Source organism: Chiloscyllium plagiosum, chromosome 6, assembly GCF_004010195.1.
Source record: "Chiloscyllium plagiosum isolate BGI_BamShark_2017 chromosome 6, ASM401019v2, whole genome shotgun sequence".
NCBI lineage: Eukaryota > Metazoa > Chordata > Chondrichthyes > Orectolobiformes > Hemiscylliidae > Chiloscyllium > Chiloscyllium plagiosum.
Window position 1 is genome coordinate 63,127,320 of NC_057715.1, and position 27,089 is coordinate 63,154,408.

Here is a 27,089-nt window from a genome sequence, read left to right on the forward strand (position 1 = left end):
AATTGAGTCGTCATAGATCAGGTATTGAACCAGTAGTTTTTCTGGTGTAATAGCACACAATAAGTTTTCAGGGAAGTTCGGGATAATCCTTTTCCATACTATTTATTTTGTTTCATTTTAGAATCTTTTACATGCTTGCTTTCTTTGTTGGTTGGTCAATTTAAATGCACAGTAAAGAGCAGTAATGATTATCAGCAGCTGTCAGTGTTGGGTCAGTGATAGCATTCTCATCTGAGTCTAAAGGTTGTGGATTTAAGCATCACTCCAGAGCTTTCAGGAAACAATCTGAGTTGGAACTTCAGTATAGTCGTGAAGGAATGCTCCATTATTGGAAGTGGCTTCATTCCAGTTGTTCTATTAATTGAGACCCGGTTTTCTTGTTATTTGAGGAACCAGAAGTTATGATTTTCTCCGCAACATTTATCACTCCTCCTGCATTATTGAAACATGTTAGCTGGTTATTTATATGAATGGTGTTCATGAGATCTGTGCAAATTGTCTGAGGTGCCTTTCTATATTACAACAGGGACTGCAACTCAAAATACTTGGCAAGTTGTGGGGCAACTTCGTGTATTTTTCTTTCTTTTTGCTTTTTGTACGAGAAACTCATTTTTGATCGGCATTAAATGCATTTTAAGTTGACCCTATATTTCTGAAAGGCTGTATGAAGCTGCTGGATTTACTTGTCCAAGTGTCCAATCTAGTGAAAGTGAAATTTCATCTTCCAATCCAATTAATGAAGATTAATAACTAAACAATATTCACTGTTGTCCCTGTAATCTGCAAATGCAGTTGTCAGATGGAAACTATGTGTTCAAGTGTTCTATTCAGTTTTTTGTGTCTCAGCATTACAGCATCACTGTCTTGGCTAGCATTTATTTCCTGTTGCTATTTGCCCATGAGAAAGAGGTGGTGAGCAATTGCCTTGAACAACTGCATTTCATGTGCTGTAGGGACACCCACTGTGCTGTTTGGAAAGGCAATGCTGCATTTTTGCTTAGCAATAGAGAAGAAATGGCAATATAGTCAAGATGGTATTTGGCTTGGATTAGAACTTGGGAGTTTGCCCACACATTTGCCCTTGATCTTGTAATAATGAAGGTTGCAGGTTTGAAAGTTGCTGTCAAAAATGCCTTTGTGAGATGTTGCAGTGTGACTTTCAAAGAATTAAGTACCTGAACCCCTAGGTCTCTCTGACAACACTATCCAGGGCCCCACTGTTAACTGTATAAGCCCTGCCCTATTTGTTTTACCAATATGCAGCTCCTTGAATTTATTCAAATTAAACCACATCTGTCACTTCTTACCCCATTGGCTCAGTTGATCAAGATCTCTTTGTAATCTGAGATAACCGCCTTTACTTTCAAATGTACCACCAATTTTGGTGTCGACTGCAAATTTACTACCCATACCTCCTAAATTCTCATCCAAATTATTCATATCAATAACAAACGAGTGGACCCAACACTGAAACCTGCAGAGCACCACTGGTCACAGGCCTTCAATCCTAAAAACAATCCTCCACTACCACTCTACTACTGTGAAGCTAATTTTGTATCCAAATGACCAGCTCTCCTTGAATCCCTAATTTTTCTAATTACTCTAACATTTGAACCTTGTCAAAGCCTTTACTAAAATCCATGTAGACAATGTCTATCGCTCTGCCCTTATCAGTATTTTTGGTTGTGTCCTCAAAAAACTCAGTCAAGTTAGTGAGACATGATTTCCCACGCACAAAGCCAGGCTGACTATCCCTAATCAGTCCTTGCCTCTCCAAATACACTTCTGTTTAAAAAGACTAAGGCAAAAGATGAAAAATTACAGACAGAAAATTAGCCTAACCTTGATCGTGGGTAAGATCCTGGAATCCATTGTGAAGGGCGAGATTTCAGAATATTTGGAAGTGTATGGTAAAATAGGGCAAAGTCTCCTATCTCTTCCAACTTATTCACCACCGATGTCAGACTCAACGGTCTACAGTTCTCAGGCTAGTCCTCCAGAGTTTGTCTTAAATAAAGGCACAACATTAGCCACCTGCCAATTCTCTGGCACCTCACCCATGGCTGTAGGTGAAATAAATATCTCTGCTAGGAGCCCTGCAATTTCTTCCCTAACTTTAAATAAGGTCCAGGTAGACAGGGTAGTTAAAATGGTGTTTAGCATGCTTGCCCTCATTGTTCAGAGCATTGAATGTAGGTGTTGGGATGTTGTGTGGTTGGAAAGGGCGTTGATGTCATTTTTGAAATGCTATGTAAAGTTCTGGTTGCCCTGCTATAGAAACGATATTATGAAAATATAAAATATTTACCAGAATGTTGCCAGAACTGCTGGAGATGAGTTGTAAGGAGAGGCTGGATAGGCTGGGACTTTTTTCACTGGAATATAAGTTGAAGGGGGGGGGGTGCCTTTAGAAGTTTATAAAATCATCAGGGGCACAGATAAGGTGAATAGCAAAGGTCTTTTTCCCTAGGGTGAGGTGAGTTCAAAGCTAGAGGAATATTTAAAAGTGACCTACTGAATTTCTCCAGCATGATTTTGTTTCAGATCTTGTGTTTTATCTGAATGCACTCTGTATAAGATCAAAACTGGCTTGTGGACCAGATCGAAATTGGCAAGTATGACATTGTGGGCATCACGGAGACATGGTTGCAGGGGATCAGGATTGGGAGCTGAATATTCAAGATATACATCTTATCGAAAAGATAGACAGGTGGGCAGAGAGTTTGGGGTTGCCTTATTAGTAAGAAACAAAATGAAATCAAAAGTAAGAAACGAGGTAGGCTCAGATGGTACAGAATCTGTGTGGGTAGAATTGAGGAACCGCAAAAGTAAAAAACCATAGTTGGAGTTATGTACAGGCCTCCAAACAGTAGTCAGGAGCTGTGGTGGAAGATATACCAGGAGACAGAAAAGATGTGTAGAAAAGGCAAAGTTATAGTGATCATGGGGAATTTCAATATACAGGTGGATTAGGAAAATCAGGTTGACAGTGGATTGCAAGAAAAGGAATTTGTGGCGTGTCTACGAGATGGCATTTTGGAGCTGCTTGTGGTGGAGCCCACTGGGGAACAGGCAATTGTGGATTTAGTGATGTGCAATGAGGTAGACTTGATAAGGGAGCTTAAGGTTGAAGGAACCCTTAGGAAGCAGTGATCATAATATGATTGAATTTACTCTGCAATTTGAGAGGCAGAAGATTGGAATCAGAAGTAATGGTGTTACAGCTGAATAAAGGTAGAGCCATGTGGGAGGAGCTGGGTAGAATTGACTGGGAGAGGACCCTAGTAGGAAAGACAATGGCACAGCAGTGGCAGGAGTTTCTGGGAGTAATTCAGGAGACACAGCAGAGATTCATCCTGAGGAAAGAGAAGCATGGTACAAGGGGGATGAGGCAAACGTGGCTGACTAGGGAAGTGAGGGATAGCATAAAAGTAAAAAGAGAAAGCATGTAATGAGGCAAAGAGTAATGGGAAACCAGAGGATTGGGAAGCTTACAAAGGGCAACAAAAAATGAAATAAGGAGGGAGAAGATTAAATCTGAGAGTAAGTTCACCAGTAATATAAGCGAAGACTGTAAGAGTTTCTTTAGATATATATAGGGTAAAAGAGAGGCAAGAGTGGGCATTGGACTGCTGGAAAATGATGGTAGAGAGATAGTGGGGAACAAGGAAATGACTGAGGAACTGAATAATACTTTATGTCAGTCTTCGTGGTGGAAGACATGAGTAATATCCCAAAAATTCAAGAGTGAGGGGATAGAGCTAAGTATTACAAAGAAGAAGGTGCTAGAAAAACTGAATGGCCTGAAGACAGATAATTCACCTGGACCAGATGGACTACACCCCAGAGTTCTAAGGGAGATAGTGAAGAGATACTGGAGGTGTTAGTGGCGATCTTTCAGGAATGACCAGAGTCAGGAAGAGTATCAGAGGACTGAGAAATCACTAATGTAACACTTATGTTTAAAAAGAGTAAGGCAAAAGATGGAAAAGTACAGACAGAAAATTAGCCAAACCTCAATCGTGGGTAAGATCCTGGAATCCATTGTGAAGGTCGAGATTTTGGAATACTTGGAAGTGTATGGCAAAGTCAGCATGGTTTCATCAAGGGGAGGTCATGCCAGACAAATCTTTGAGGAAGTAACAAGCATGATAGATTAAGGAGAGTCGATAGATGTTATCTACTTGGACTTCAAGGAGGCTTTTGACAAGGTTCTGCCTAGGAGGTTACTGAGTAAGATAAGGGCCCATGGTATTAGAGGCAAGGTGCTAGCATGGACAGAGGCCTGGCTGGCTTTAGAAAACTGAGAATGGGGATAAAAGGGTCTTTCTCAGGATGGCAGCCGGTGGCAAGTGGTGTTCCGCAAGGCTCGGTGTTAGGACCACAACTTTTCACTTTATAGGTTAACAATATAGATGAAGGAACTGAGGGCATTCTGGTCACATTTGCAGACGATACAAATATAAGTAGAGGGACAAGTAGCATTGAGAAGGCGGGAGGCTGCAGAAGGATTTGGACAGATTAGGAGACTGGGCAGCGAAATGGCAGATGTCTTACAACATGGGAAAGTGAGAGGTAGGAAGAATAGAAGTATGGACTGTTTTCTAAATGGGGAGAAAATTCAGAAGTCTGAAGTGCAGAGAGACTTGGGAGTTCTAGTCCAGGACACTCTCAAGGTAAACTTGAGTCAGTAGTTAAGAAGGCAAATGCAATGATTGCATTTATTCTGAGGGTGACTTGAATGTACTTCTGAGGATCTATAAGGCTCTTGTCAGACCATATTTGGACTATTTTGCACAGTTTTGGGCTTGATATCTCAGGAATCATGTACCGGCCTTCGTGTTTTCAGAGGAGGTTCATGAGAATGGTCCGAAGAATGAAAATCTTAACATATGAGAAATGTTTGACGACTCTGGGTCTATGCTGGATGGAATTTAGGAGGATGAGTGGGGGATCTAATTCAAACTTTCAGAATACTGAATGGCCTGGACTGAGTGGATGTTGGGAAGATGTTTCCATTGGTAGGAGAGACTAGGGCACAGCCTTTGAGTAAAGGGAAGAGATTTTAGAATGGAGGTGGGGGAAACGTCTTTAGCCAGAAAGTGTTGAATCTATGGAATTCATTGCTACAGAAGGCTGTGGAGGCCAGATCATTTGAGTGTATTTAAGAATGCAATAGATAGGTTCTTGATTGTCAAGGGGAACAAGGGTTACGGGGCGAAAGTGGAAGAATGGGGTTCAGAAACTTATCAATCATGATTGAATGGCATGGGCTGAATGGCCTAACGTCTATGACTTATCATCTTCTCTGCAGTTCTTTGTTTAATTTCACTGTTCTTAATTATGTTGGAAGATGTGTATTGAGAGGATATTGTATTGGAACCAGAAATTTCTGTTCATCTTCAAAAGGTGCCAGAGGGTTTTATTGATGTTTGCCTGAATGAATAATCATGTTCTTGATTTTAAACCTCTGCTGGAAAATGGCCCTTTCCGTTTGAACTATTAATGCACAATGCACTGACCAATCATGAACACATGCCTAGAATTTCATATAATGGGCTGGATCTGTGCTTTTCAGGCATGTGTGTTTTGGCAATTGACTAATATTGATGCATGTCCTCAATAAGATGGTAACCAGATCCAGTTCACCTGTTGGTGCTAATATCTAAGCATATAACCAGAGATGACAAAACACCAGCTGACTGTATATGTTCATTGAACTGTATGATATTATGACTCACCAGTCTTTGAAAAAGGGAGTTGAAGCAAAAGAAATGACCCAACACAGACATGATTGTAACCTCAAAATACATTTTGCAACAGTAAATTTGTGTCTTTTGTTTGAATGTTTCTTAGGTGAAAGCACTTCCCGGAATGGGAACGACTATTGATGTGATTCTAATCAATGGGAACATAAAGGAAGGAGATACTATTATTGTTCCTGGAGTTGAAGGTCCTATAGTTACACAAATCAGAGGTCTTCTATTGCCGCCGCCTCTCAAAGAGCTGAGAGTAAAAGTATGGAGTTTTACTTCTTGTGGAAAGTAATGCTATGTTATAAACATATGTTGATGTTTTACCTAGTATCTGTACTTTGATAAAACTTACTTATGTTAATCTTGTATGGGGCTTTTGTGATCACTGCCAACAAAAAGTTGCAATGCTGTGTCTGTCTATCTCTCCCCTAATACTGACCTATCCTTTATATAATCAAATTTCGTTTTGCATTTTTCAATACCTGTTAGAATAACTTTCAGTCGACCCTTGGTCCATTTCAGTATTAGAGGAACTGTAAAACTGTATCCACATCTGTAAACTGAACACTTGTGACTCTGGAAAGAATTCATTTGTGAAGCTAAATGACTAAATGACTTTCTCTTCTCTGATATCTAATGAATAACAGAAACATTTAGTGGAATCTGTTAATTTTATTGTATGCAATTAAACTTGAAGAAAGTAGTTACAGTATACAATTTGACAACTGTCTCACATTGAAGAATACATACACGTTAGTCATGATTTGGAGAGGAGATGCAAGACTAATAATCTTCAGAATCGGGTATGAAAAAATATAGAATGTTAATCTCCAGAGAACAATTGGAAAGAGATTTGAGGGAATACTTGTTAAAGTATGTAAAGTATTACAGGGGATTAATAGATTGAATTCTCTATCAGAGATGGCTCTGGAGGCTGAATCATTAAACATGTTCAAGACACCATTTGACAGATTCCTGGACATCAATAAACATGGAAAAAACAAGGGGGAAGTAGCATTTGAGGTAGATCATTAGCCATGATCTAATTGAATGGGGGAGCAGGCTCAATGGGCTGTTCCGATGTAATTCAGGTGAATACTTTAAATCAATTCATTTGGATAAGAGACTGCTAATTTCAAGACAATCATAGTTTTAAATTTAATATACAGGAAACAAAACTGCAGTAGTCACACAGGTAATACAGTAGCGTCAAGCACAGGACAAGGAAAGTGTATATGACAAGGTGAGTTGAGTACTAAGTAGATGAAGTTCCCTCAGTTAAAGTTCTTGGCTTTATATTTTCATTTCAGCTATATAGTAACAGCAATTATATTTCAAGAAATGTACTTAGTGATACAAAACTGATATTTCTGGAAATAAGGACATTGGACGGTTCCTATTTATGGTCAAAAGTGTGGTGCTGCAAAAACACAGCCGGTCAGGCAGCATCCGAGCAGCAGGAGAGTCGACTCTCCGCTTCAGCTTATGCTCGAAATGTCAACTCTTCTGCTCCTTGGATGGTGCCTGACTGGCTGTGCCTTTCCAGCGCCACACTTTTAGACTCTGATCTCCAGCATCAACAGTCCTCACTTTCTTCTTGTTCCTATTTATGGCTGTATATAATTTTCATTACTATGTGTCTATTTGTTGAGAATATAGTACGTTTGTAGGATCACACTGTTTTAGTGCAGGAATTTCTTTGTGTTACTGGTGAAATATTACTTTATTGAAGAGATGCACATGTTAGTAAGTTAAATTTACTCCTCTTTTATGACAATAAAATCTTCCTTTGATCTTGTTGTGCCATTCAATAAGTTCACAGCTGACCATCAACTTCAATTTTTTTTATGAAGTATGCTCATATTTCTTCCTCTTTGTGTCCAACATCAACTTATTTCTGTTTTGAACATACTGAACAACGAAGTGCCCACGACCCTGTGTGGTAGAGAATTCAAAACGTTTTGGGGCGCATGCCTTGAATTGATAGCTAGCACCTTCCATACCTTGCAAAACAAAAGTTTAAACTGAGTTTGAGTTTTTCTGTTAGCATTATTGAGCGAGCTGACTTTACCCTGTGTGGTTATTACTCATATTAGAGAGAATAAAATCAGACAGCATTATTGCACCTGATCACTATCCTCTAACTACGCTTTCTGAAAGTGAATTGAAATGTTCTTTTTGGTTAATTTGGTTGACACTATTTATTAGGAAATGAGCAGATACTTTGTGTGTGACTCAAAGAAAATGTCATTGCTTTTGTCACCCACCATTGCCACACCCCAAAAATGGGCAGCACAGTGGCTCAGTGATTAGCACAGCTGCCTTACAGTGCCAGGGTCATTGGTTCAATTTTCACCTTGGGTTACTGTCTATGTGGAGTTTGTCCATTCTTCCCATGTCTGCGTTGGTTTCAAAGAGCAAGGAACAAAGAAAATTTACAGTCCAGGGAAAGCCCTTTGGCACTTCAAGCCTGAGCTGATCCAAATCTACTATCTAAACCTGTTGTCCAATTCCTAAGCATCTGTATCCCTGTGCTCCACGCCTGCTCATGCATCTGACCAGACGCATCTTAATGAATCTACCATGCCTGCCTCAACCAGCTCTGATGGCAATGCATTCCCGACACCCACCACCTTCTGTGTGAAGTACTTAAACTTTTCACCTTGAAAGTGTGATCTATCGTTATTGAATCCTTCACCCTGAGAAAAAGCCTATCTCTATCCACCCTATCTATACCCTTCATGATTTTGTAAACCTCAATCAGGTGTCCTCTCTCAATCTCCTTTTTTCTAATGAAAATAAACCTAACCTACTCAACCTCTCTTCATAGCTAGCACCTTCCATACCAGGCAACATACTTGTAAACCTTCTCTGCACCGTCTTCAAAGCGTCCACATCGTTTTGGTAATGTGACGACCAGAACTGTACATAATGTTCTAAATGCGGCCGAACCAATGTTTTGTACAATTTTAACATGACTTGCCAGCTCTTATACTCAATACCCCGTCCAATGAAGGCAAGCATACCAAATGCCTCCTTGACGACTCTATCCACGTGTGCAGCAACCTTCAGGATACAATGGACCTGCACTCCTGGATCTCTCTGCCCATCAACGTTTCCCAAGGCTCTTCTGTTCATTGTATAATTCACTCTAGAATTAGACTTGCCTAAATTCATCATCTCACATTTGTCTGGATTGAATTCCATCTGCCACTTTTCTGCCCAACTCTCCTGTCTGTCTATATCCTCCTGTATTCTTTGACAGTCCCTTATGCTTTCTGCTACTCCACCAATCATCTTGTCATCTGCAAACTTGCAGATCATACCAACAATGACCTCTTCCAGATCATTTATGTATATCACAAACAACAGTGGCCCCAACACTGCCCCCTGTGGAACACCAGTGGTCACCTTTCTCCATTTCGAGAAACTCCCTTCAACTACTACTCTTTGTCTCCTGTTGCTCAACCAGTTCTTTATCCACCTAGCTAGAACACCCTGCACACCATGTGACTTCAGGTTTCCTCCAGATCTTCTGTTTCTTCCCACAAAGATATGCAGATTAGGGGGGTTAGCCACGTTAAATTGTCCCATAACGTTCATGGATATACAGGCTAGGTGGATTAACCATGCAAATTTGGGGGTTATGGGGATTGGGTGGGAACTGGGTCCGGATGGGATACTGTTCGGAGAGTTGGTGCAGACTCAATGGGCCAAATGACCTCTTTCCGCACTATAGGGATTTTATGATTCTATTGGCTCAGTGAAAAAAAAATAGAGTTTGTAATGACGTTTTTACTTTAAGGTGGTTATCATGTTTTTTTTTCCAGAATCAGTATGAGAAACAGAAGGAAGTCTGGGCTGCACAAGGTGTAAAGATTCTTGCTAAAGATCTGGAGAAATCTCTTGCAGGTTTACCACTACTAATAGCCCACAAAGACGATGAAATTGCAGTTCTAAAGGTTTGAATTTTTGTCTGAAAGCATTATCAGTATATAAAACTTCATCTGGGGTCTTGTACAGTGGCAGTGTCTCTACCTCTGAAGTAGGAGGCTTGTGTTCCAGTCCCACCTACTCTGGGAGTTGCGTTGTAACATGTCTGAACAGGTTGATTGAAAATACATGTAAATTTTAAGAATTGCTGAAGTACCTTCAAAATCTTATTGCTATCCATGTGGAATTGATTGTCATTGTAGATCCTTAGAACTCCAATAATGCATTGCTCAAAATGAAGTTTCTGGGATCATAAAAGCATAAATTCAATATTTACTATCAACTAATAAATTTCTCTATATGATAGTGTTTGAAATCTGCACCATTTTCTCCCACCACACATGCTTTCTGTTTTTTTTAAAATCCCGATTATTAGAAGTATTATTCATCTAGATTGGAAATCAGATTGAATAAGAATCTTTTTGAAACATCTGCCTCCATAATTTCTGATTTTCCCGTGTTCATGTAACAAATAGTATTAGTCTACTTCAGTTAGTCATGCTTGAGTTCTTGAATATTCTGTGTCGTAACTGCTGAACTGCTATTCGGAATAATATATGTAATTTCACTAAATAAACTTTTTTTAAATTGTGAATGCTGAGTTTATTTTAAGATTGAAAAGCTTTTAATGGAAAATCAAATATTTTAGTATTTTAGATTTAGCATTTTGTCTGGTCCTTGTTTCCATTGCCTTGTGGACATTGTGTTGATGCTGATGTAAAATTAAGAATACATTTGCAGAAGCATGTGGTGTATCTGGAAATGTACATTTCTTTACAATTTTAATTATCCTTGCCTGTTATTGTACTTGCCTGTTTCTATCTTCAAAAGTAACATCAAACAGTCAATATTTAGTTTGAAAATGTGGCCATAATGTGATTTGAAATCTTGTCACGGTACTGTTGGTAGGATGAACTTGACCACGAACTGAAGCAGACACTGAATTCTATTAAACTTGAGGAGAAGGGTGTTTATGTACAAGCCTCTACATTGGGTTCCTTGGAGGCACTCTTAGAATATCTTCGGGCATCAAATGTGCCAGTAAGTATTGTAGTGTGAAATTTCTACTATTTCTCATTTGTTTGCTTTATTTTCAATATGAAATAAAATCTGTCCTCCTCTTTCTGTTATAGTATGCTGGAATTAACATTGGACCTGTGCACAAGAAAGACGTGATGAAAGCTTCAGCGATGCTTGAACACGATCCTCAGTAAGTTCTAAACACAGCTGTTGCAATAATCCAAATGTTTTTTACATAAAGAAATTGTTGCCTCATGTTGACTTAAAGTGCCGTGCAAAGTTCTGAAATTTGAAACCTTTTTAACTTGTCATTGTTCTACCATTGTAACAAGTTTTCAATGTGGGAGGTGACCTCTAGAGTTCCAGTGGCACTCATGTGCAAATCCAAAGCTCTCATTGTCATTGTCCCTGTTTTTACATACTTCCACAAACCATTCTTTACTGCCACGTTTTCCTGGCTGTCACAGCTAGAAGAGTTTACATAGCAACATAAGGAGCAGGAGTAAGCCATTCGGCCCTTCAAATGTGCTGCACCATTCAGGATGATCAAGGCTGATTCTCAACCTCGATGCCTTTTCCTTTGTTGACATAACTCCTTGGAAAATTTCTAACAGGCTCAACAGGTTGGTGTAGGGACTTTTTTTTTCCCTGTTTGGGAAGTATAGAACCAGGCATTTATGGTTTCAGGATAGGTGTAGACATTTACGACTGAGATGAGAAAAGTCTTTTGGAGCATGGTCAACCTGTAGAATTTGTGACAGAGGCTGGATGCCAGATTACTGAGTATTTTCAAGAAAAAGATTGCAAGTTTATTTAGATAATAAAGGCATGAAAGATTATGGCGAGAAAGGGGAACTTAGCTTTGAGATTAGCCATGATTCTATTGAATGATAGAGCAGGCTCAAAGGGCTGAATGGCCTACTCCTGTTCCTAGTTTGTGTTTACATCCATTCAAGCATTATCGTCGCCATGAGCAATAGCTATTTTGTCAGCCTGATTTTACATTTGAAAATTACCGTAGACTTTAATGTTTTCCCATCAAGGGTGCTGTGAAGTTTGACTTGTCATAATCACAAGAATTGTTTTTGAATGGCTCCACTCCATGGTTTGGCTGCTGGCCAATTTAAATTTGCAAATGTTTCATCCTTATTGCCGACGTGAGCTGATTGATCCTCATTTTTGCTACAGTCTGATGATAAATTGTTGGAAAGTAGGAGTTTGGGGATTCAGGTGGCTTGTCAATCATCAGTTGGGAGTGTCTTTCCAAGTCAGACCTTTGGCTTGGGCCATCATCAGTCCTGTGGGTCTGTTCACTGAAAGTTGAAGGAGGTTTCAGCAGCCATTGCTGTGATGGGTAAGTTGGGAAGTCATTTGTGGGGATTAGAGACAACAGGTTAGGATGCAGCATAGGCAATAGTTGTGAATAGGAACAATTTCTCATAAGGTTGAGATGATATAGCATTTGAAGGCAAAGGTTAATCAAAGCAACGTGGTAATTGATCACACCCCCTGGCTTCAATAGTGGGAAGCAATGCAAAACACGTCAGCATAACTAATCTGTAGACAGGGAGTTTATGGAGTGGGGTCAAGTGTTTTGGTTTTATCCTAACCTTTTATACTTGTTCATAAGACAGTCCCTTCATTCAATAGATAATCCTGGTGAACCTTCTCTGAACTGCATTCAATGAAATGCTATCTTTCCTTAAATAAGTGGGTCAAAACTGCTCTAAGTACTCCAGATGTGATCTCACCAGCATCATGTAAGGTTGCAATAAGACTTCCCTACTCTTATACTCCAACCTTCTTGAAATAAGGGCTGTTATTCCATCAGCTTTCCTAATTACCTGCTGCTCAATCAATCTTTCTATCTAAACTGTTTGCACCCCTCTCACATCTTGCCTGTACACCCACTTGTTTGTCTGCAAATTTGGCTACAGTTTGTTTCCTTCGTCCAAGTCTCAATCAGTTCTGCTCACCCCACCTTCCTCTTTGTCAATAGCATGATGACCATTTATTTCCAGACTCCTTCAGTTTTGAAAAAAGGGCCATCCATTCATTTAACAGAAAACAGCTACAGAAGTTCATTACTTTTCATTTGATTGTATTTCCCAACGGCATTCTGAGGAGTTAGCCATCCTAGGTATGGTTTCTTGATCAGATGGAAATCTTAATCTGTTAGCCATCTTAATAGTTGCACAATCTTTGAAGATCGATGTCACTAGCCATCTCACATGCTTTTGCTCCAGCTGAATTCTTCGTGTCCCATATATCACATACTTTTCATTTTACTGAAATTGACTTTTCTAGCCTTCTGATGGAAATTTGCATAAAATTTGAAAGATTGATCATAGATTTATACAGAATAGGAGAGGCCCTTCAGCTCATTGAGATTATACTGCCAAAAATACACTAATATTTATGCTAGTCCCATAGTCTTGAATGTTATGATACTTCACATCCCTAAGTATTTTGGAAAGGTTGGGAGGTTACCTACCTCAAATACCACCCAGGCAGTTCATTGCAGACCCCACCACCCTCTGGGTGAAATATATTTTACTCCAATCCCCTCTCAACCGCCTACCTTTAATTTAAAAGTATGCTCCCTTGTTCTTGACCTTTTGACTAAGGAAAACACCTGCTTTCTACCCCTCTGTCCATGCCCTTCATAATCTTTTACACCTCTATCAGATCCCCTCTCAGCCTTCTCCATCACAGGCAACATCCTGGTGAATCTCCTGCTGTATTCCCTGCAGTGCAATCATACCCTTTCTGCAATGTGGTGATCAGAACTGCACACGGTACTCCAGCTGTGGCTTATCTAAAGTTCTGTGTCCTAACTACAGGCAAGTGTCCCATATATCTCCTCTAATAATCTATCCTGCCACCTTCAGGGATTGATCATTTTGTCTTGAAGTTAAGTTACTTATATTAGAAGTTGACTTGTGCTAATCTCCCAATGACACCAAAATGCAAGTGCAACTAGTATAATTACAATTATACAGTCAAGTTGGTAAGGCCTAAATTGGAAGCCTCGATCTGTTTTGAATATCACGGAAGAAGAATGTATTGGTTTTGGAAGTAGTCTGCTGATACTTTCTGCGGATTTACCTGGGAGAAAGAAACTTAAGAAACCGGAGTTGTGTTTCTTTAAGATTATACTTGTAAATAAAATAATGAAGGAAATGCACAAAGTAGGTGGAAGAGGATTTCTCACTTTAAAATGTGGCCATATCCAATCAAAGCAAAATTTCATTAAAGCACATCTAGGATTTCCCCCCACAGTTAAAAATTTTGATAGAACCTTCCCGGAAGTTTATGAGAGAGTGATAAGAGTACTGATGGATAGAGGGAGAGGACAGAAAATACAGCATCTGTGTCTAACAAAGTGATGGAAGAAGCTTCAAGATGTAGGTTCCTTTAAGTTATAAATTTAAATTTGTATACTGTGACAATATCTGATCTTCAACATTGAATAATGTAATGGTCTAAAGTAACTTCTCATTCCTATTTTTAAAGGTATTCAGTTATCCTTGCTTTTGATGTGAAGGTTGAGCGAGATTCCCAGGAGCTTGCTGATACACTCGGAGTCAAGATCTTCAGTGCAGAAATTATCTACCATTTATTTGATGAATTCACAAAATACAGACAAGATTACAAAAAACAAAAGCAAGAAGAATTCAAGTAAGTTCATGACTTAAATGACTGCTTGGGGTTATACACTCGTTATCATTTAACTTCTATAAAAGAGACACGACTAGTTTTTGATGGTGACTTCTATTGATAGGAGTCATTCCTTTAAAAAAAAATCACAAAATGTTATACATTTTTTTTACTGGGGTGCTCACTTCTTTACAAATACAAACGTGAATGATTGAAACAAAGTTGCATCATAATCTGAAACAATTGGTCCTGCAGACATGGACTGAATTGAAATGAAACAACAAATAAGATCTGATGAGAGAAACACTTTGAAATAGCAAGCCTGGCAGCATCTACATGAGTGGGAAGCAGTGAATGAAATGTTGATCTGATGAAAGATTACAGGCCTGACAAGTTAACTCTGCTTTTTCCCCATGGATACAATTTGCTTTTGTTTAAGATGACCAGCATCCACAGTTCTTCAATTATATTACTGAACAGTTTCAACATTATCCTATTTTTATTTCAGATTTCTAACATTTGCAGTATTTTGATTTTGTTCCTCATATAAATGAGTCCAGGTTGTTAACTGGGAAGTGATGTACTTAGTTATTTTAAGGTTTGAACATGAGAATTTTTCATACGAAGATCGAATATCCTAGGTCTTTAATTTTTTTGCCTCTAATGTGTGTTTAAATATCTAAATTTTTCTTCCTTTTGTAGACATGTAGCTGTTTTTCCTGCAAAACTGCGCATTATCCCTCAGTTCATTTTCAATTCTCGTGATCCAATTGTAATGGGAGTTTCTGTGGAAGCTGGCCTTCTGAAACAAGGCACCCCCGTGTGTGTTCCTTCAAAAAATGTAAGTTTACACAAGGTTTTGTTTTCCAAGTGATGAAAAAATATATTGTTTTTACTTTTTAGTTTACGTTGATTCGGTTTATATTTTTGAGCAGATTTCAGTTGTTAACATTTGTAAGTCTATCCTGTTTTTAGTCAGACTACTCATATAAGTTAATTATTTATCCTTTTCCAGTTTGTTGATATAGGAATTGTCACTAGTATTGAAGTGAATCATAAGCAAGTTGAGGTTGCTCGAAAAGGCCAAGAGGTCTGTATTAAAATAGAACCCATTCCGGGAGAATCGCCAAAAATGTATGGGCGGCATTTTGAAGCTACAGACTTCATTGTCAGTAAGGTATGATGTTGTTCTATAAAGAAAAATATGCAAGCATATTTTCATATCTTTCTACAAAATGGATTGTAACTTTAAAGTTGCAACTTAGGAAAGCAAGATTAAAAAATAAGCATGTGTTGCTAGATGTATTGCTGGACCAGGATAGAATATGGTGCCCATTAAGTTTAATATTCAAATTGCAGATGCATACATCTGAACAGATGTAATTGTTCACTGACTGGGGTAAAAGTAGAATTCAGTATCTACTTTAGAAACCACTAAACTTCAGCCAAGACATTTAACTAGCTTCTTTACCTTAGAATTAATTATGTTACTGTGCTGGTGGAAATAAACTAATCCATTCTCCTGTCAACTACAACAATGTTCACCATACAAAGTTTTCAAGATTTTCAAATCTAATTGAAATTGTTTGTAGTCATAACCACTTGCAGTTTGTATTTTTCCTGTGTTTTCAATGAATCAGTTTACCTTGGCTGGAACAGCGCCTCATTTTCTGCTTGGGAACTCTTCAGCCTTCTGGACTCCATATCAAGTCCTACAATTTTAGGGTTTGAGCACTTTTTCCCATATCCTTACCCCAACCCTCACACCAGACCTTGTCATCGGCTACTATAAACCGCCTATTGTTAGCTACTAATAGTTCCTGTTAGCAGCTATTCACACTCCTAGGCTGATCTTTACCCAGTCCTTTGTTTGTCCAACAGGTTTTCTCTCTCTTTGGGCTCTATCTCCACCGATCTGCATAAATACCAAACTTTTCCCAGCTACAATCAGTTCTGAAGAAGGATCAGATGCAGCCAGACTTGCATTTTTTCAGCAATTTCTGTTTTTGTTTATAAATCCTTCATTGTTCTGAGGAAACAGCTTTTTGAGCAAGCATATGAAATGTTGTGGTTCTGTTCGCCGAGCTGGGAATTTGTATTGCAGACGTTTCGTCCCCTGTCTAGGTGACATCCTCAGTGCTTGGGAGCCTCCTGTGAAGCGCTTCTGTGATATTTCCTCCGGCATTTATAGTGATTTGTCTCTGCCGCTTCCGGTTGTCAGTTCCAGCTATCCGCTGCAGTGGCCAGTGTATTGGATCCAGGTCGAAGTGCTTATTGATTGAATCTGTGGATGAGTGCCATGCCTCTAGGAATTCCCTGGCTGTTCTCTGTTTGGCTTATCCTATAATAGTAGTGTTGTCCCAGTCGAACTCCTGTTGCTTGTCATCTGTGTATGTGGCTACTAAGGATAGCTGCTCATGTCGTTTCCTGGCTAGTTGGTGTTCATGGATGCGGATCGTTAGCTGTCTTCCTGTTTGTTCTATGTAGTGTTTTGTGCAGTCCTTGCATGGGATTTTGTACACTACATTAGTTTTGCTCATGCTGGGTATCGGGTCCTTTGTCCTGGTGATTTGTTGTCTGAGAAATTGGGAGAATGTGCAAACTCCACGCAGATACTGGGAGAATGTGCAAACTCCACACAGACAGTTGCCAGAGGTTGGAATCAAACCTAGGACCCTGGTGCTGTGAGGCAGCAGTGCTAACCACTGAGCCATGTATATAAAGCGTACAACAGTACTGCACAGGAACCAGCTGTTTGACCCACCGTGTCTGTACTTACCATGATGCCATTCGAATCTAATCCCATCTGTCTGCACATAGTCCATGTCCCTGTATTCCTGACCTATTCATGTCTGTCTAAATGCCTGTTAAACATTGCTATTGTATCTGCTTCTACCACCTCCCTGGCAACTCATTCCGAGTACATACAACCCTCTGCGTCCAAAAAAAAAAATTTCCCCACACGATTCCTTTACACTTTTCCCTCTCTCATTAAATCTATGCCTCCTAGCATTTGATATTTCCACTCTGGGAAAAAGACTCTAACTATCCACCCTATCAATGCCCCTCAATTTTATTTGTTTTTAGTATTATATACAATGCCCCTCAATTTTATTTGTTTTTAGTATTATATACTACATTATGGTCACCCCTCACCCTCCAATGCTCCAGTGAAAACAATAAACGTTTGTCTGACCTCACCTTATAGCTAAAACAATTCAATCTAGGCAACATCCTGCTAAACCTCTTCTGCACCCTCCACCTCCTTCCTATAGTGTGGACACCAGAACTGTAAGCAGTTCTGCAGATGTGGCATAACTAAAACCTTATACAACTGTCAACTTTACACTGTTGAAGTCATGTGTGCCACATGCCTTCTTTACCACCTTATCCACTTATGTTGCCACTGTCAAGGAGCAGAGAACTCGCACCCCAAGATCCCTCTGTATATCCAAAGCGTCCTGTCATTTATGTACATTTTGCTTTTGCAGTTGACCTCCCAAAATGCATCATTATGGGTCGGGATTAAGTGCCTTCTGCCAGTTCACCACTTAATTTTTCAACTAATCTATATTCTGCTGTATACTTTTGATAACATTTCTCAATATCCACAACTTCACCAATTTTCATGTTTTCTGCAAACTTATTAATCAGACCACCTACATTTTCATTCAAATCGTTTATATAAATTACAAACAGCAGAGGTCCCAGCACTGATCCTTGAGGAACACCACTGGTAACAGACATCCAGAAAAACATGGAAGAGGAAGTGAGGACTGCAGATGCTGGAGATCAGAGTAGAGAGTGTGGTGCTGGAAAAGCACAGCAGGTCAGGCAGCATCCGAGGAGTAGGAGAATCGGTGTTTTGGGATAAGTCCTACATCAGGAATAAGCCTCATTCCTGATGAAGGGCTTTTGCCCGAAATGTCGATTCTCCTGCTCCTCGGATGCTGCCTGACCTGCTGTGCTTTTTTAGCAACGCACTCTCAACTTCTGTCTTCTATGACCAAGCCAATTTTATATCCAACTTACCAACACACCGTGGATCTTATGTGATTTGATCTTTTAGACCAACCTACCATGAAGGACCTTGTCTGATGCTTTAGCGGAGTTCATGTAGACAACATCCACTACCCTGATCAGTCATCCTTGTGTGATAAGACATTCCCTGCATAAAGCCATGCTGACTATCCCTAATAAGTCCTGCCCTTAAGAGCTGTCTTTAGTAATCACTAAATGTAAGGCTTACCAGCCTATAATTTTCTGGTTTATCCCTATTGCCCTATTATGTAAAGAAGCAGCATTGGCTGTCCTCCAGTTTCCTACTACCTTGCCTGTGGCTAAAGAAGATGCAAAGGTCTTTGTCAGGATCTCAGCGTTGCCTCCTTCAGTATCCGGGGATAGAAGCCATCAGGCCCTGGGGCCTTATTTTCCTTAATGTTTTCGAAGACACCCAACGTCATCACCATCTTGATATTGCAGGGCAGATCAATATTAACATACTCTTACTATCTTCTGTGTCCTTCTCAATAAATATCAATGCGAAGTACTCATTAAGGACCTCGCCCATTTCCTCTGGCTTCTCGCATAAAGTCCCTCCTTTGTCCTTGAGTAGGTACACCCCTTCTCTAGCTCTTGCTCCTGTTAAACATTCAAAATGCCTTGGAATTTTCCTTAGTCCTATTTGACAAGAATATTTCATGGCCCCCTTTTAGCCCTCCTAATTCCTTGTTTAAGTTCTTTTCTGCTGCCTTTATATTCCTCAAGGGCCTTATCTGATTTCAGCTTCCTAAGCCTTATATATGCTTCATTTTCCTTTTGGTTCTTGCAGGGAAAAAAAGTCAATAATACAATCAGAAAGAATGCCAAGGTCTGATAGATATGGGATGTCTAAGTGAGATTTGTATTATCTGTGTCAGGTATTTTATGTGGTCACTTTAAGTGTGTCTGAATACTGCTGCAGCTACTGTCAACCACTGGTGCCATACGTGTGAGTAGGATTCATACAATATCCATGGGACTCTGATGATGGATTTGAATGTAGGATTCTTCTGTATCCACAGTTACCTATCTCCTGCAGGGTTATGGATTTTATTTTGCTCTAATATATGACTGTTCCGTTGCCTTGTCTGTACTTTAATGTATGTTCAATGCACTTGTAAAGGCCATGGTTGTTTCTGAGTTGAGGACAGCTGTTTGGTCTGTAACCAGAAATTTTGTAAATGATGTTTCTTTTAAACTTACATGATGTAGTAATCAGTACAGATTCATGCTGTTTGGTGTGCTGTTGAGTTTTGAATCTTAGCAAGATTATTGAACTGACAACAAATGTGTTTGTTAGTCTGCATTAATTGAAGTGAACTTCTATCGATCATTCTCATACCATATGGGATATTTACAGCAGAATTCAAAATGCTGCTCTCTGATTGGTGCAGAGCATTCTTATGTCTTTGCAATGTAATGAAGAACGACACACCTGCATGCTGTCTGTCAACAGCATCAAGCTTGTATGTAAAGTATAATACAACACCGATTTGTTCATAGCCGGCTGTCATGATTGAGGACAGGGAGGTGCATGAATGCTTGCTCGAGCTTCATGGTGGAAACATGCTCTGTTCTTAGATATCCACATTTCTGGAGAACAATTCAGAGTCTCTCAATTTATTGATCCAAATGCTTTAGTCAAGTTGATGATGCAATGAAGAATTCTTGGTGGTGTTCTCAACCTTTTTTTTTATTTGTCTGGCATTGAAAACCATGTCAGAGGTTCCTTTGCAAGCTCTCCATTCACTCTATGCTTCTGATAGGATTGTTTCACCCACATGAAGTGGACACTCTAGTGGAGTGGAGTTTTAGGATTTTCCCTAGTATGGAAAATCACTCAATAGTTTCCATAGCATGATTTATCACTTTTCTTGAAGTTAGTATAATTCTGGAAGTCAGGGCTGCTTTCTTTTCCTCCCAAATCTGCAGAATGAGTGCACGTCGTCTTGATTTGAGTATAAGGCTGACAGCTTTGAAGATCTCGATTGGGATACCATTATTGCTACAGACTTTGTTGTTTTTAATCTGTTTGCTTGTTGTAGTTTTACTACTGATGAAGTTCCATCCATGGATTTTACCACAGGATACTGGAGGATAGATTGTAAGTTGACTCAAGGTTGAGATGTTGATCTCTCTCTTGAACATTTTGTTCTTATGATGACTTTGTGCTAGGTAGATGTTCATTACTGACGGAAGAAGTCGATCATCTGCTCAGCAAATATTAGTCCTGTGAATGGAAAAAAATGATACAGACATCACTTAACCTTTGACTCAAATAATGGCAGAAGGAAGTTTGACAGCCTACTTTGGCACATCTTCTAGTCCTTCCTTCACTTCAGGTGAGTGGAGGATATCCAGGTGACAGTGTTGAAAGGCATCTCTGTCCCAACACAGACATCTACTGTTAGTGTGTATATTCTTGACGAAGGTTTCCTAGGTTTGCAGACCTGTCCCTGTCTCCAGATCTCATTTGTCACTGATATTGGCAAATACACCCTGGTAAAAGTCAGCTTGTGACTTTGATAACATGGGCACCTTGGATGCCATTGACCATGGAATCTTGATAGGTTGGTGGTCAGATTATTGCCACTGCAGGTTTATTCTGCTTTCACAGCCAGTATGGTGCACATTTTTTGTTTTGGACAGCATTTTGTCTGATACTGCTGTCATGGGTGATCCTATGAGGACCACGACAACATTCCTCAGGGTACTTTTGGAACACAAATATCTCTCCAGTGTGTCAGGATGATGATTTGTAGGGAAGATAACTGATTATAATATTAGTAAGACTTGAGTTATAGCATGAAAATAAATTGTATAACCCTGCTTTGTACTACATGAAATCTGCAATGACTGATATATCTATGCCTCTGATACATGCTTTTACACTATCCTTTGAGTTTTGCTTTACTGTACCCCTGCACTGCCCCCTTGGCTCTGTCCAGAGTGCCTTTCATTAAATCATATTTCCAAAGTTTAAAACTACTAAATTTTGCTACACCAGAACCTTAACTTGTGTAGCTGTCCAATTACAGACATACAAGCACACCACGTCCTTGTTTACTCATTTTGATTGCTAGTTTTGACTTTTGGGCCTGTCATCAGTACTACTTCTGTTATTTAAAAAAACATCATCACTCTGGGGCATTTGACCCTTTTATCACACCCAAAAATGATTACTTGCCTGTCTATTCATAGGAACATAGCTGTTTCTATTTACTATCCTATTCATATTACTTTTTATAATTGTGATTGCTGACTTTATAAATAACCTGCCTATATAGTTTTTAAACCATCCTTTTTAATTGACCAGTTTCCTACTCTATTCTTGTCAGTTGAGGGACAACATTTTTTCCACAGTGGTTTGTGTGTGGAATTAACTGCCAGAGAAAATGGTGTTTGTGTACAGTTGCAGCATTTAAAAGATATTTGGATAAGTACATGAACAGGAAATGTTTGGAGAGAAATGGGCCAAAGGCAGGCAGATGGGACTAGTTTAGTTTGGGAACGTGGTCAGCATGTACTAGTTAGACTGAAGGGTCTTTCCCTGCTGTGTGAGTCTTAGACTATAAGTCTATAACTTGCCTGAAAACCTGCTGATTCCACCAGGTCTAAGATTAGATATTTCAATATTTAACTAGTTTAATGTACCAGCATGTGCATACCTTAAACATTTTACTCTGATTAGGCAAAAGTCACTGGAGAATTCTCTGGTAATTCTATCATGTTGGACTTTTAACTATTTTGGCAATGGAAAAAGATGGGCAATTGAAATGATCATCAACACTGCAAGTTCCCCTCCAAGCTACATATGATCCTGACTTGGAACAATATAACTATGGGCAACAAATGCTGGCCTCGTCAGTGACCCCCACAACTCTTGAATGAAGCAAATTCGCACCCCTTGAATATAGGGAGAAAGACTCAACAGGCAGCAGATTGTCAATCACTTATTGCATAAATGGATTGTGGTGGTGATCAAAGTTTTGCATCTAAGTTTTCCTTTATTGATGTCTACACTAGTTCATCTATCCTTTCAAACTCCTGTGCTGACAGGATGGCCATTATCACCTTGAGTCTCCAGCTACAGCTCTGGAATTATTATAAATGGGCAAGGGGTGTATTTATTCCAGTCCATCCGTCCATAACCAAAATATTTTAGTTGCGTGAAAGAGGGTGTATTTATTAGCTTATGGATGTAGACATGGCTGGCTGGCTAACATTTACTTCCCATTCCTAGTTGCCCTCAAGAAGGTGGTCTGGGCCGCTGCAGTCTTTGCTGTAGGTAGACCCACAATGCTGTTAGGGAGTTCCTGGATTTTGACCCAACAACATGTTTCCACCAATTCCTCTGTCTGTGAAGAACAATTTTTAAATAATTCTCTTTAGGGTTAAATCAAAGTATGGTTTACTTGTACATTTCAACCTGAAATGATTGCAACACACTTGCAAATGTAATAGGAGAAAATGAGGACTGCAGATGCTGGAGATCAGAGTCAAAAAGTGTGGTGCTGAAAAAGCACAGCCAGTCAGGCAGCATCCGAGGACCAGGAGAGTCGACGTTTTGAGCATGACCTCTTCATCAGGAATGCTTCTGATGAAGAGCTTATGCTCACAATGTCGACTCTCTTGCTTCTCGGATGCTGCCTGACCGGCTGTGCTTTTCCAGCACCACACTTTTTGACTCTACACATGTAATAGTGGAGTAGGTCATTCAATCCCCTTGAACCTGCTCCACCAATTGAGATCATGGCTGATCATCTACCATATTCCTGTGCTATCCTCCTATAACTTTTAAATCTGTTGTCTACATGATCTTGCCCACTTGCCCTGTTTAATTCACTTGAAGCCCCTTGATATCTTCCTCACAACTCTTTCTTGTCAAGTTTTGCATCATCTGCAAACTTTCTGTTGTAATATTATGTAAAGATGTTGGTGATCTAAAATAAAAACAAAGTGCGATAGAAATTCAGCACCAGCAGCATTTGTGGAGAGAAAAAAATCAAGTCTGATATTCATTGTCTTCTGAAATGGAGAAGAATTTTGGTTCAGAAGAAGTCACATTGGACTTGAAATTTTAACTTTTGTTTGTAAATATTTGAGGACCTGGCACTAATCCCTGTGGCATTCCACCAGTTACAGCCATTCTTTTCCTTTTGTATCCTGTTAGCTTAATCCCTTGATCCATGCTGATATCCTTGCACCTTAGTTGAGGAAAACCAGCATGGATTTAATGAAGGTAATCATATTAAATTATTTTGATTGTGTTTGAGGTAACAAAGGGCTGTTGGGTGTAATGTAGTTAATGAGATGTCCAAAGATATTTTAATGAAGATGACAATTGATATGTAAGCACGCTCCAAGCCCATGGAATAAAAGTAACAGCATAACAGGAAGCAGAGATCAGTGGTGAATGGTTACTTTTCAACTTGAAGTAAGATCTAACGTGAGATTTGCGTGCTTCAATATCTCCTTGTTTCTTTGATTATTTTGCATATCAACAATGAAGGAACGTGTTGCCTATTTTCTGATACAATTGCTTGATGGTTTTACAGTTCACTTGGGGAGACTGTAGTACCATGCAATTTTAGGATGTATTTTGTAATATGGAGCTGTGGATGGTGATGTTAAAGCTCCAACTTTTTTTTTGTCACATGTCTGATCAGGAATCTTTTTCATTTTTACCACCCACCATTTACACAAATATTTGGCCACATTACAAATGCACTATTATAGATCATTAAGTTTGAGGTATTGTGATAGGATGACAAATAGACCAGAGTTTCCATGCAAGACCAATTCCCTGCAGCTTGTTTGTTGTGTTCAACTAACTTGTAACTGTGTCTATTATAGAATACTAATTGCCTGGTCTCAGATTTGAAGAATGGCTTCTACTTGAAAGACGGAGCAGCAGATTGTTGCTCAGAGCCATATGAGTTAATTACAAGTTGTTAGGCAGCCTGAGCAGCAATGATAGGACTGAGTTGAACTATAACTTCCAATGAATGTTATCTATAGCCAGTCTTATCTTTAAATACAGAGTCCACATTGTTGTTTCACCAATCCTCGTTTGTGATTTTGCATTTATGTTTAAGAGCTTCTAGGTCAGAGACCATGAGAGTTCCTCTACAATTGCTGTTTTGTTATTTCGGTTATTTTATGTTGCGTGTTAAAAAGGATCTGGATTAATTTGCTGAATGTGCTAAGTAATTGCCATTCTGATTTTAATGCAAATAAAAATAAAATTGCAATAAAATGTGCACAAAATTGTATGTATTGTTTAGTCTATTCCAAAACATTAAGATTTTTTTGTGAACTTATATTTAAACCTTTGCCGATGCTTTAAAAAAAAATCATATGTGGTTACAGATTGGTTATACCAGTGCTTAATGTGAAGCTTTTATCAGTAAATGGACTACAATACTTGGTTGGAGCTCAAGGACAATTTGTTCAAGTCAAGGCAAATCATGCTGGCCTTGAATAGGAAACTGACATTAAATGAAATTTTGAACACGTTGCCTTCAAGCAGACTTTGATGCTTTCAAGAAGATTGAAAGAAAAACCAGGAAAATAACTTAATGACTTAGTAGAAATAGGAAGAAAGGTACCTCTTTTGTCTGAGTATCAGCTATAGAGAAGAAACTTTGAGTGAATAATTTTACTTCAAATAAAGAGCTGGATAGATAAAACAAGTTGTAGGAATAAGTACAGTACAAACAAGAGTAAGCAAATGCTCCATAGAACAAATTTAAATAGAAGTAAAAGTTTTGATTTAATTGAGCCTAATTTTTGACCTTGTATCTAATAGAGGAGAAAAAGTGCTTTACTTCATAATTACCATTAATAACAGATTAAATTATTCCTTGTATATTGATGTCAAATGTTAATGCATCCCAATAATCCATCAAATTACATACTTCTTTTAATTAAACAAGGAATCTAGGAAATGCAGCAAGTTCCAACAACATCTGAAAGAGTTGATTTTGCTGCTTTATCCTGGAGTATTACAATAGTTGGACATCACTTAATGCTACAAAGGTTGGGAAAACTGACTAGATCCAAACTAGTATATATGATCCTGACCTTTAACCCTGCTTTATTGGTATCGCACAAGAGTTAACATTTTTTCAAGGAAGTAATATAACTGTTTGAAACATCTGTTCCCTGTGGAGCTTCATATAAAAGCAGAATCTGACACATTTAGAGACCAGACAAATGTCAAATTGAGAATTAGGTAAACTAATACTGAGTGCAAGTACATGAACACTCATTGATTAAGTAGGACAGTCTTTTTTTAAACAAAAACATAGCTGGAGAAACTAAGGTCTGGCAGCACTGTGGAGAGAAAGCAGAGTTAATGTTCTTGTGACTCTTCAGAACTGAAGCTTTTATTAATTCAAAGTTTGTGAAAAGATTTGTAGCTCGGGTGCTCGTTGCTGTGGTTCTGTTCGCCGAGCTGGCAGTTTTTGTTGCAAACGTTTCATCCCCTGTCTAGGTGACATCCTCAGTGCTTGGGAGCTTCACAGGAGGATGTCACCTAGACAGGGGATGAAACGTTTGCAACAAAAACTTCCAGCTCAGCGAACAGAACCACAGCTTTTATTAATATTGAGCAACCACTAGCTGGGGGCAAGAATAGGTGAAATCAAATTTACAACAGTTCTTGTTGGAGTTACTTCTTTGCTCAAAACAATTGTAGTTTTTGTGCACACTGTTAATTTTAAGCCTGCTATTCAATAATTTATTGAACTTTTCACCAACTTTTTTTTTAAATTATAGATCAGCCGACAATCCATTGATGCTTTGAAAGACTGGTTCAGAGATGAGATGCAGAAGTCTGATTGGCAGCTTGTTATGGAACTGAAGAAAATATTTGAAATTATCTAAGTAATACAGTTTGTTTTCATTTAAAACTTCAGCAGTGGGAGGACTGATTGTGATTTATGGTCTGTGCTTGAACTGGACCTATTATTAAGCCACGCTGGAATGCTGAGAATCAGAATCCAGAGTAAAAAGTGGTTATAGTTAGTAAACGTTTTCCATGACAAACCAAAACTCTTGCACTGGTTTGACAGTGATATGTTTTACATATTCGTACAGTTCTCAATGTGCCTGTTCTTTTTCTTCCTGTCCTTTGGCTCCCGATATTGGCTGCTATTGTTAAATTTCCCTTCCATCACACAGAACTTGTAAGCAGCACTCCCTGATTCTAATTTTAACTGTATGAAATAATGAATAAAGTGTTTGAATCCTGTGTGCTATAGTGCAGAAGCAGTGTACAGCCTTTTTGACAAATAATTTCGGGTATGGAGAAGTTTTCTCTGTTCCAGGAGCTGCTTTTCTCAGCTACTTCATGATGCATACCCTGCTTTTGTGCCTATAAATTTTTATAAATAATTAGGTAAAAGGAGAATTCCACCTGCATTGTGAGAGAAATAACAAAGCAACCTTGTAATGGTTGTGACCCACACTGTAAACTTTCAAAGCTGAAATCACAAATAAAGCTGAAGCTGATGAGATTTATATTTCTGATATCATACCTTTTCAAAATCAACTATAATTGATAGCTACCATTTCATAACTTTACCTAATTCATGTGTAAAAGTAAGCACATAC

The 27,089-nt window shown here is 38.9% G+C and overlaps 1 protein-coding gene across 2 annotated transcripts in view; it reads left to right on the forward strand.

The window, feature by feature from the left end:
• Positions 1-26,727, forward strand: part of eif5b (eukaryotic translation initiation factor 5B) — an 89,743-nt gene extending 63,016 nt beyond the window's left edge. For both annotated transcript variants that reach the window (XM_043691680.1, XM_043691682.1), the window contains exons 17-24: positions 5,857-6,018; positions 9,587-9,718; positions 10,659-10,790; positions 10,883-10,959; positions 14,286-14,450; positions 15,132-15,270; positions 15,445-15,606; positions 26,253-26,727. In XM_043691680.1, coding sequence (XP_043547615.1) covers positions 5,857-6,018; positions 9,587-9,718; positions 10,659-10,790; positions 10,883-10,959; positions 14,286-14,450; positions 15,132-15,270; positions 15,445-15,606; positions 26,253-26,360 — 1,077 coding nt within the window. In that variant the 3' untranslated portion in view covers positions 26,361-26,727. The remainder of the gene's footprint in view (positions 1-5,856; positions 6,019-9,586; positions 9,719-10,658; positions 10,791-10,882; positions 10,960-14,285; positions 14,451-15,131; positions 15,271-15,444; positions 15,607-26,252) is intronic.
• The last annotated feature ends 362 nt before the right edge of the window (positions 26,728-27,089 follow it).